The 12,791-nt window shown below is 36.0% G+C and overlaps 1 protein-coding gene across 1 annotated transcript; it reads left to right on the top strand.

Annotated features, from left to right (window-relative positions):
* Nucleotides 1–1,453: 1,453 nt before the first annotated feature.
* On the top strand, nt 1,454–10,944 carry LOC131947487 (uncharacterized). The gene is made up of 4 exons (XM_059308705.1): nt 1,454–1,533; nt 2,395–2,524; nt 7,618–7,642; nt 7,978–10,944. The coding sequence occupies exons 2-4, from the start codon at nt 2,411–2,413 to the stop codon at nt 9,843–9,845; spliced, it is 2,007 nt and encodes a 668-aa protein (XP_059164688.1). The 5' UTR covers nt 1,454–1,533; nt 2,395–2,410; the 3' UTR covers nt 9,846–10,944.
* The last annotated feature ends 1,847 nt before the right edge of the window (nt 10,945–12,791 follow it).

The following is a 12,791-nucleotide window of genomic DNA, read 5'->3' as shown; positions in this document are numbered from 1 at the left end:
AAATCTTAGCCACAATATTCATCCCCCCATCTGGAAACAGGGCATTTCCCCCCTGTCAATTACCCCCTCCCCCGACATTCCCCCCCCCCGACATTCCCCCCCCCCCCCCCCGACATTACCCCCCGGAGTAATTACCCTCTGTCAATTATCCCCCTGTAAATTACGCCCTGCCCAGTAGGACATTACCCCATCCCCGGACAGGGTTAGAGTTAGGGTTAGGGTTAGGGTTAGGGTTAGGGTTAGGGCTAGGGTTAGGGTTAGGGTTAGATTTAGGGTAAGGGTTAGGGTTAGGGTTAGGGTTAGGGTTAGGGTCAGGGTTAGGGTTAGGGTTAGGGTTAGGGTTAGGGTTAGGGTTAGGGTTAGGGTTAGGGTTAGGGTTGTGTCTAGCGGTGGTTTTGGTTTTGTGTGAAGTTTTAGGCTAAAGTGGATGCTTAGGTTTTGGTCTTTTTCTAAACGTTTGGATTAAAGTAGTATATAGGTATAGAATACTTGTTAAAGTTAGGATTCTAACTTGAGAGAGGGGGGGGGGAGGTAATTGACAGGGGGTAATTGCTCCGAGGGGGGGGGGGGGGTAAATACGGGGGGGGGGAATGTCCGGGGGGGGGGGGTAATTTCCAGGGGGTGATGTCCTGTAGCTCCCCCCCCCCCCTCCAACTCATCTACACAGCTTGATCCCACACTATCCTTCCGTTTATTACTTTGATATCAAAACGCGCGATATCGTTGGCGTACTTGCTTGTTAGATTAATATAATTTACGCTACTCCTAAATGTCAGCAAAATTATGAACCCCAATCGGAAAATATCCAATCTAGACCCTTCCTTTCCACATTAGGAACAAAATCAAGCGGTTTATTTTTTCCACGGCTTGTTTACTGACTATACAGTTTCTACTAGGACACATATTTAAAAAAAAAATCATGACCTTGTTTTGCATAATATTTAATGGCCAATATTTAGTACATTCCATTTGGCAGGTTTGTAGATATTTTGAGCTTAAAAGAGAAATATCAACCGCTGTATTGCAGGAACTACAATTGTTAATAATTGTGTGACCAATTAATCAAATCTCATTATATCGATAATTTGAATTTCTGTTTTTTATAATTTGGTTGCTTTTAATAAACTGAACTATATGAATGTTAGCTATAAACAAAAACATGATATTTAATAAATAGTAACAGTTTTTTTTTTGGCCTTTTTTCCTTTGGATTTAAATGGAAAAAAAATAATAATTTTGTAATTTTTATGACAATGATAGCTGGTTTAATAAATAAAATAACCTATATAATTATAACAAAGTGAACTATCTTTTGTTATCAAACCAATGTAGGTCGGTATGTGCACAGATTTAGTGTGTTGTTCTGATAACGATATGAATAATTGAAATGATATTTAAGAATGTACGTACGTCATGTGTGTTTCAGCTGCTTGCTAGGTAGAACTATGGTCCCAAAATACTGAGATAAACACACACATACATTTCTGTTTGGGATGCTATTCACAGCTGAGCTTCTAGAGTTTGAATAAAACGGTAAGAGACAGTTACAGCTATATTTGGCCAGGATATGTGTTTAACAACCCATATGAAGTCACTAAACTATGGACGACTGTTTTTTTTTTTCAAATGAAGAACGGAATGTTTAAAGTCACTAAATATCAGTGATGTAGATCAGCAAACTTTAAGGAAAAACCCAGCTTCATAATGTTTAAAAGTTATGATCAGGTAAACTAACGTATACGTTGCTGGTATAGTGAACCCTATTTGATAATTGTTAACGCAATATAACATTAACTAATTGTTATTTATTTGTGTGTTAGAATTCTTGTGAGGGTCATCGACAGTTGTTTAGTTGTTATTGGGCGTTAGGCAACCTATAATCGATAACTTTGCAATGATTTTACGATAACTACATTTTCATACATCCCTTTTTTTAGAAACTGATTACCGCCCCTCTCCCCGAATCGCATACTCCTAACTAACTTCAGAACATGTAACTTCTCTCCTTCGTTCGTTTTTAATATGACGTATCTGTGTACTAGAAAAGAACATAATCTAAGGGAAACAACTCTAAAAAAGCATAATGTCTACAAACACCCTATACTACTATAAACAATCTGACACATTCATAACAAACATGTTATGTAAATTTTCTTTTAATTGTTAGAAAAATGTCATATAACATGTAGACTTGGTAATGATTGCGTGCTTGATGAATGTAATTGGATGTCTATAATTAATTACGACAAAAATTACTAGTACTAAATATTACTGAATATTCACTATAACAGAAAGCAAGACAGTTACGTAATTTTTAAAACATTTCTTGTATTCATTATGTATGAATGGTAAATACAGCGTTTATAAAAAAATGATCCGTTATATTTTTCTCAGTTTTTAATCAGACGTGATGGACGTTCTTCGAAAGCTTGAGGAAGCGAAGTCTTACGGTTTGAGTAAGGATGAATATTTTCATCTTTTAGAGATGGAGTTGAAATTAATGGACGCTAACAAATCAAATCAGGTAAATATAACTCTAGTCTATTACATTATTACTTGTATGCATAGTCTAGGGCATCGATTTTTATCTTTCTTTGAAGATACCGAACCCACTAGTTTTATTTGCGCATTCACTGAAACCTTCCTATTACTTCTATCTTCCGCATTTACATAGTGAACCATATGAGTCGGGTATGCGTCTGATCCCTGAGACTGACTGAACGAGCCTTTGGGGTTCGATCGAACCAAAACTCAGAATCACTGGCTTTACCTTCCCTTAGAAATGTAATAATTAGATAAAAATAACTTATACTATAACAGTATTTGTTAAAAGTGTATTGGTAGCTGCAGTGAGGTTTATGCAAACAGTAATACAATATGTGTAGTGTTAGTATCCTCAAAAATAAAAGAAACGTTACGACCCAAGGTCTTCGTCAGCACACAAGAATGGTGTTAAAGACTAGACAAAAAAAAAGACAAAAAGTAAAATCATTTTGGATTTAGCTGGACAGTGAAAACGCGTATTTTCTTAATTCCACAAACATTTTAACTTTGATGTATATTCATATATATATATATATATATATATATATATATATATATATATATATATATATATATATATATATATATATATATATATATATATATATATATATATATATATATATATATATATATATATATATATATATATATATATATATATATATATATATATATATATATATATATATATATATATATATATATATATATATATATATACTAGCTGCATCCCGTGCTCCGCCACGGTAAATCTTTTTTAAATGTACCAACTTGGGAACAGAACAAAACTAAACACAACGCAAACGAACGCAAAAAAAACAAAACAAAAAAAAACAAAAAAACAAACACAACACTCATAACATAAACACAATTTAAATGCAATCATAAAGGCATATTGCTCACAGTCTAGCCCGTAGCGCCAAATCGCGCCCTTTCCAGTGATTTGCACCCCCCTCAAACTTTCGATTTGCACCCCTTCCCCCCCTTCCCGCCCTAAAACTTTCGATTTCCACCCCCCCCCCCCCTCGCAAATTTTTTCCAACCCACTTTGGCGCCCCCTAAGGTCGGCACCCGGGGACATATGCCCCCCCTCGCTACGCCTCTCCTATAAAACCCGAAAGATAGAATAATAATTAGAAATCAGTATAAATAATAGGCAGTATTTAAAATATCTGTGTTTTACCTACAATATTTCACTTTATCCATTCACGCATTTTTTTTTCCAGTACTTTAAATTTAAAAAATTTACAATAGAGTTTCATAACTAAAACCATTGCGCACCTAATGAACGTGATGACGCGTCTATAATAGTGCTGAATAGTTGATTAAAAATTATAAGTAATAAACAGTAGGGCCTACATTCAGTGAATAAAATAAATAAAAGATTGCCTTTTCTCAATCCATGCTAATTATAATTTTCTAACAATAATTTCCTCTTACACATCCGAATAATTTGCATTCACATTTTGCTAATTATATTATTGCAACACTAATTCCTTCTATGACGAACGTATATTTGCATTCACATTTTTTATTAGCGTGAGTTTAATGTATTTTTAAATTACCTCCTTTGTCAAAATTAGAAAAGAGTTAAATTCATTTGATTTTTCTAACCTACAGTTATTATGTTATTAAAATGTATCCTCTTTTTCTAGGAATATTAACGAAAACTATATTTGACATTGATCCTTTTAATATGTTTTAGCAATGTGCGTGTATTTAATATTCTCTTTACGTTATGCAAAATTGTACAAACAGTGGAAATTATAAAATAGCTCTATGCCGCTATATAAACAAACCCTACTCTAATACTTATAATAAGACACTGCGGTGCACTGAAAAGCACAGCATGGTGCGTAGTTTACTTTTATAGTCCCAAAATCTAAAGCGATGACGGACGGAAGGAAGGAAGGAAGGACAGACACAGCCCGCTTATATTATAGATATATATATATATATATATATATATATATATATATATACTAGCTGCATCCCGTGCTCCGCCACGGTAAATCATTTTTAAATGTACCAACTTTGGAACAGAACAAAACAAACAAAAACAACACAAACACAAAAAACACAACCACAAACACAACACAACCACAACACAACCACAACACAAACACAACACAACACAACACAACCACAACACAACCACAACACAACCACAACACAACCACAACACAACCACAACACAAACACAATACAACCACAACACAACCACAACACAACCAAAAAAAAAAACAACACAACCACAACATTAGAATCACCACCAAACAACACGCTTTTTAGGCGTCCGCGCCCAAAGAGACCCTTTCCAACATTAAAAATTTAAGTCACATAAATAGATCCTACTCCATAACTTACAATAAAACAATGCGATGCAAATGAATGTACGGCAAGTGGTGTTTACTTTTATGGTTCTAAGAAAACACATTGGCAATGTAATTAGAATTACCACCGAAAATCACGCTTTTCCCAGGCGTCCGCGCCCAGAGAGAGTCTTTCCACCATTCTCTATATTATAATTATAAAATTTCACCATCTGTTAGCACCAAAAAACAAAAACAAAAAATAGTGATTTTGAGAAATCATAGACTAATTAGAAAATAATATAAATAATCTTAACATTTTTCTCTTTTAATTATGAACCTTAACATAGACTAATCAATGCGGTAGTAATAAAAAAAAGATTAACTTAAATTATTGTTGAGTTAAATATATTTTCAAATTACCTCCCTTGAAACAATTACCACAAAAAAAAGTGGAATTAATTAGCTTTTTCAACCGAAAAGTCTCGAGTTCGAACCCCCGGGCAGATGAGGCTCGTTAGCTGGGGACAGCCACTCTTCTAGGAGAGACAACTCCAAAATTAAACAACTGCTGCCTTGTAGTTTGTTCTTGGTTGGACAAAGGCTATGGAAGCAAATCCAAAAAGAAAAGCAGGCTGAAATCGGAGTCAATGGCCTCAATGGCGCATAACCAGTTGACACGTAAAGCTTAATTGTGTTGGAGACGTGGTCGAGTCGGCAAAAAGCTCATGGTTGATAAATTCGAACAGTCTCGAGTTCAACCCCATTGGCAGATAAATCTCGATCCCCTTCAACACTAATAATTAAGAACGAAGAAGAAGAAGAAGAATTAGCTTTTTCGACCTACTTTTATGGAAATGTATCCATTTTTTCTAGGAATATAAACTAAAATGATATTTGACATTAATCTTTTTAATACGTTTTAGCAGTTTGCGTGTATTTAATATTTTCTTGACGTTATGCGAAAGAGTAAAAACCGTGGCAATTATAAAATAGCTCTATGCCGCTATATAAACAAACCCTACTCTAATACTTATAATAAGACACTGCGGTGCACTGAAAAGCACAGCGTGGTGCGCAGTTTACTTTTATAGTCCCAAAATCTATAGCGATGACGGACGGAAGGAAGGAAGGAAGGACACGCTCAGCCCGCTTATATTATAGATATATATATACTAGCCGTCCCGGCCAGGCCCTGCTCTGGCTTCTGTGAAAAACCTTTCTGTTAAAGACCATTACCTGTGTGTTTAGTAATCATCATAAACCCGGCATTGCACACCCAAACCAAAACCAAAACAACAAAACGCAAACATAACGCTAACACAATTACAAATACAAACGAAAACAAAAACCTAACAACTAACCCAACCACAACCACAAACACCAATACGAACACAAAGAAAAAAAACGAAAAAGCAAACGAAAACAAACCGAATCCAAATGCAAAACCAACCACAAACCCAAAGAAAAAAACACAAACGAAAAAACAAACGAAAACAAACCAAATACAAACGCAAAACCAACCACAAACACTAATACAAACACAAACGCAAAGAAAATAAAACACAAAAGAAAACGAAAAAAGAAAGAACAAAAACGAACCAAATCAAAACGCAACCACTAACGCAAACCCAACCTAAACACAAAGAAAACACTAACGCGAACATAAACGCACAGTGCTCAGAGTCTAGCCCGGGGCGGAATCGCCTGTTTCAGCTTAATAAACGACTATAGTACCCCAACTTTTGCACTCACTTTAATGAACGTAGGCGCGAAACCGAACACGGGAGGCCCGGGACCCCAAATAGCACCCTGTCTGGGCGCCAGAGGACGCACCATGACGTCACCGCCTGATTGAACTTAGTAAACGACTATAGTACATAACTTATTCATAGTCTTTGGAACTCACGCGAACGTAGATACCATAGCGTACACCGTAAGGCCCGGGGCGCCAAATAGCACCCTGTCGGGGTGCCGGAGGACGCCCGGATTTGATTCACTTAAAGACTATAGTAACCTTTCTTATCCATTGTCTATCGCACTATTCAAAACAAAATTATGCAGCATAGCGCTCACATGATAGCCCAGGGTGCCAAATCGAACCGTGCAAGGGCGCCGGCGGACGCGCCTGTTTCAATTTAGTGAACAAAAATGATAATACTCCAAGCTTATCCGTAAATGGAAAGAAATAAACATATAGGATTTGTAGGACCTGGCTTATTAAATGTTATTGATTTAAAAAAAATAAAAATTATTGAACAGTATGTTCAGTGTATAGAATAAATAAAAGGCAGTGTTAAAAATACCTAACGACATTGCACTTAATCAATCCCCGCTAATTATGTAATTATTTTTTTTTCTTAACACCAAAAACAAAGTAATAAAATGTAAATTCTTTCTTCTTAAGAATTTTTTTTATTAAAGGGAAGTAACTGTGCAGTCAATACATTTTCGACACAATTTTATAAATTTTATAAACGTCGATACACTTTTTAAAAATTTTATGTCGCGTTCATAATTGAAAATTATTCTTCTAAGTAAATAGAGTGAAAATTGTTTTTAAAGACTTTCAATGGTAATTTTTTGACTCGTACATTTAGACTGTGAGCACGATAAAAAATCTAACACTTAAATCCATAGAACTGTCAACGACAAACTTTTTTGCCACACGTTACAGAACTGAGCTTTATATATTAGATATATATATATATATATATATATATTAAATACCAGAATAAATGTATGTTGTTTTTTTCAGATGACGAATAAGTCTGCTAACAATGGTAATTTCATTTTGACATTTTCATCCTAAATAATTGCATAACAAATAATTAAACTGTTTTTAAAATGAACATTCTGAAATGCCTTACTATGGGCCTATGTGCGAAAGCAGACTAAACCATTAAATTACAATATCTATTTAATCGGATAATATAATGTTATTGAAATATCTCATAAATATAGACACATAAAATAAACCACTCCGTAACCCAGTTCTGACTAAGTCATCAAAATAAGTTACATTTTTTTTATTTACATAATATAAACAATTGTTACTCTAGTGTTTAAAAACAGTACACATCCTCAAATATTTTTTGTTTAAATCTCAAATCTTCAGATTCTCCGTACTTGAATAGTGTCTTGCAAGACATAAGAACAGACCAAGAAGAGCATAAGAAAACATTGAATCTTGTCATTCAGAAACAAGGAAAACTAGAACACAACCTCCAGCAATTCTTCAGTCAACAGGAAAGTCACATGACGGAACTCGACCAAAGCTTAACATGGAAGCTTGACTCTACGCTGGAACAAATACAAGGATGTCTGCGTGCAATACTTCAACAAATTCAAGACGAGCATTCCGAGCTAAAGACTTCATTAATAAACGACGCTGAAAGATCAAAATGTTTTGTGAGAGATAAACTCAACACGGTACAAGACGTAAAAATGTCAGTGTTAAGCAAATTTGAGGATGAGAAGAAGTATTTAAAGGACAAGTTTCGACAGGCTCAAAGTGAAATTTTTAACAGAGTAGTCGGGAAGTCGCTGGATGGCACACAGTTCTGTGAAGATCAGGGGAGAGAACTTAGTGAACAAAGAACGATAATTTCAAAACTTCAAAATAAAAAATATCCTGACAGACTAAGTGGTTTGCAGAACAATCATATTCAAAGTCAGTCAGATGCAGAAAGGCAGAAAAGGCAATCAATACCAGATCTAAATAATTCAAGTTCATATTCCTCTTTTTTCGGTATTATTGAAGCTGATGAAAATAGACATGAAAGAGATGAATCTATTGTAGACAACGCACTACAAGAAATAGAAAAAAAAGAAACACAACGGATCCATGGAGTGGAAGAGGAAATGGTAGGTGCCTTAACAAGCGCTGTGGGGACTGGAGTGTTGAATATCGATGAGAGATCGATTAAGGATGAAGGAAACATGGATGCCACGATAGCAGCTTACGAGGTAGGTGAGAAAGTGTCAAAAAATGTCAGACCTGAGTCAGATTCTGGAACGTATGTGTCACTGCTAGGTAGGCATGTATTAGACACCGGTAGGCAAGTATCAGAGCCCGGTAGGCAAGTGCCAGAAGGTAGGCAAGTATCAGACTTCGGGAGGCAATTATCAGACTCCGGTAGGAAAGTGCTAGAAACAGTTGATCATGTAACAGATTCAGGCGGTTATGTTTCACAGCTAGATGATCAAGTCGCATTGCCTGGTAGGGTGGCGTCGCATTCAGGTGGGCAGGTAACAGACGCACCTGAAGATGGTTCAAATCTGCCTGGTCAGGATCAATCCAGCGACAGCCTCAAGAGCGAGCTAGACAAAAAGTTGGTAGAGAAGGCTGTAAGCCTCACTGTGTTTGATATGAAGACTTTGGTAGGACAGTCTACTGAGATAATTATTGAAGCCATGGAACTTGCGAAACAAGAACATTTGAAAGTCGTCTACGATTTCATGACGATGTTTAAGTATGAAATATTTGAAGTGGTCGAAAAAGAAGCGCAGTTAATCAGGGACAGGATGGTAAACAGTTCAAAACCCAGAAATAGTTATGTCTGTGATTTCTACGTGAAGTTTGCCAGGGAGTTGATCCGGTTTTCTGACAGCTCTCTCAGCCCACCCTGGCATATCGACCAGCTAAGGTCATGTGTCAAAGGTTACGTCGAGGCCACCACAGGTGGTGACCTCTACGTGGCCTTAATCTACGGTAGACAACCCCAAACGGTTGGACTCCAGCCTCGTTCGGGGTGTAAACTAAAGGTCAAGGCTACTGTCAAGGACACGTCTGGCTGTCTTCCGGATGTGGTGGTGGGTGACGTCATGTGGAGCTGTGATGAGGCGGGGATCAGAAACAACCGCGCGTGGGGTAAAAAAATTGGCGTCCTGTCGTGTGGGCAGCTTGTGGCCAATGGCTACAGCAACATGGAAGGCTACAGCTGTAGGTCGCTGCTCATTCGATACGAGATTCACGTTGTTTAAAGACTGAACAAAACTTAGATCACTAGGTTGTGTGCTTGTGTATAACCATGCGGTACATGTTGCTAATGATCGATCTAGACCAGGGGTCTCCCAACTACGACCCGCGGGCCAGTTGCGGCCCGCGTAGTCCTCTCATCCGGCCCGCTGAGGTCTTTTTGTGCAAGGAAAAATCGTTTGTTGGTGATGGCTGAGGAACTTTGCCGAGAAAAATCAAAGACATGCCTGGAAGAAACTGGCCCCCGAACTGAAATTCAACTAAAGTTAATGCGGCCCTCGGACTGTAAAGTTTGGAGACCCCTGATCTAGACGTAGATGACTAGGTTTTGTACTTTATATCATAAGATGGTAAATGTTGCTAATCATTGATCAGGAATAAGATCACTAGGCTTAGTACTTGTATATAACCAGTAGGTAAATAAGGCCTTTAGACTGCTAACCCGAAAGTCTCGAGTTCGAATCCGGGTAAAAGTCGGTAGAACGTTTTTTGAGTCCACTCAGCTCTAATTAGTACCAAGCTCATATTAGAGAAGAAAAAGATGGTTGGGCAAAGGGCAGATGACACCTTTCCTTCATATGCCGCGGTTAAGAAACATATGAACTCTACGACATCTGCCCAATGGATCCTTAGGTTTAACGAGGATAATCTACTTTTAAATATTGTCCGTAATTGGACTTAGATCATTAGGTTTTATACTTAATATATCACCATGTGGTAAATGTTGTTAATGATTGATCAGGACTTAGATCACTAGGTTTTGTACTTGTATGCCACTATTATATGAATGTTGTTATAGACAAGGAAATATATCGCTTCAGTGTTATAATGATAGTTTTCTATGAGATACATGCTATTAACATTGTTAAAGAATGATTAATACCTAGATGAGTTGGTTTTGTATTATTCATTGTTAGACACACAATTTATTAGAACATAGATACATGACTTTAAGTTGCTAAAAAGTTCATAGAACTTAGATCACTTGGTCTTATAAGCGTATTCTGTGTAAGATATATTTTTTAAAGATTTATTATAACTTAGATCAATATGTTTTGTACTTGTACCGTAGCATTATAAATAAACCGTTTTGTATTCCCAGAAACATAAGACAAATAAAAAGATGTAAACTACATGTTTGTTTAGCTTTCTTTAGCTGGTGACAATGAAGTTGTTTTTATAATTTTAGTATTTTCTTGATACAACTATTGCGCACATTTGCATGACGTTGTACGAGAAGTGAACGATGGTGTTACAAGTTACCTTAGAAGTGATTGCGAATAGCAAAGCAAATGTTGTTTGGAGTTAGGGGGTGGACTGGCTTGTCGGTCTACCTGGAAAAAATCACGTGGCGCCTATGAAAAAGAATCACGGAGACCCCCTTGTAATAGTCCTATTTGAGTTTCGATTATTTTTTTTTTGCACTCACTTCCTCTGTCTGTCGTCAGTCTGTCTGTCTGGACAGAAACGCCGGATCGAGAATTCTGACACTTCTAACGACAGATACGGTTCGTAATTGGTACGTGGATCAAGACATGAAGACAATTCATTATGACATTAAATTTGACTTAATTGGACGCCTAATTATTTTTTTATGAATTAATTAATTTAAAGTTTTATTTTACCTTTCTCTCACGCCAAAATTCAGGCTTTGATGGAGACAAAAATTCAGAATGAAACAAAATTGTAATCTGGGGTTGGGGACCGCTTTTTAAAATAACCCGGAACTCTTGTACACAGCCCGTCGACCCAGCGGCGTCGCTAGGTTGACTGTCACACCTCCCGCCCCAGAAACGAAATGATAATATATAAAAAGATGTATATATGTATATACATGTATATATATATATATATATATATATATATATATATATATATATATATATATATATATATATATATATATATATATATATATATATGTGTGTGTATATATATATATATATATATATATATATATATATATATATATATATATATATATATATATATATATATATATATATATATATATATATATATATATATATATATATATATATGGTTGTGTCGGCCTACATAGGCCTATAACTTTAATGTTGCCGCATACGCGTACACATATGTGCATAAGCTTTAATCACTGCAAACTTAATAGTAAGGATCTTTATCTATAGTATGTTAATAATACAGTTGGATGTAGCATTGTTTTCCTATAGTTAGCACGTTTACGTCATGGTGTCACCCACACCCTCTTGAATTAATTCTCAATTTGTACATAAAAGACTATTTAACTTTAAATAATCATTAATGAGACTAGCAAAAAAGCATTTTTCTTCTGCAAACTATGCAATTATTTGCCATGGTATCACCCCCCTAAATGATGTAAATGATGTCACCCGGTGCGGTCTACACCCCCCCCCCCCGAGTCCACCCTTGGTTGGTTGGAAACGATAAAAGCACTATCAACATTTCAAAAATGCAACAAGGGATTCTAACGATTAGACACATTGATCGTGTTTTTATGAACATTTCTAGCAACCCAACACGAAATGAAAAGATCGAATGTTTATTATGCGCAATATCCTTTCTCAGATGGAACATTGTAATTGTAGATCATCACAAAAGGTCTGGTTATGAAAGTGGGTATACATACATAAAAAAGTTTGAGGCAATGGGCTAGCTGTACTACTAGGCAGTAATGTAGGGTTCTATTAATTTTTTTGTAAGCTTTCAAATTGTAAACAATACAAATACTAGTTATTTCCTATTTGTGAATGCTATGGCTGGTGCGTGGTAAATGTTGAATGTGCAATGTGTATTCACTAAGGATTTGACAACCGAGATACGAATCTCTGTGGGCAAGTTCGTTAGTTCAATATTTTCAGAACGGGAAAGTGGGCGCTGAAAGAAAATCAAATAAAAAATTCCTTTGTTGAATCTTTATTCGTTTAATAATTAAGTGATCTCGTGCA

This window comes from Physella acuta, unplaced genomic scaffold (genome assembly GCF_028476545.2).
Source record: "Physella acuta isolate Inbredline_101_S28 unplaced genomic scaffold, ASM2847654v3 ptg000595l, whole genome shotgun sequence".
Taxonomy (NCBI): Eukaryota; Metazoa; Mollusca; class Gastropoda; family Physidae; genus Physella; species Physella acuta.
The sequence above is the reverse complement of the archived record's forward strand: the minus strand, read 5'-3'. Positions and strand labels throughout refer to the sequence as shown.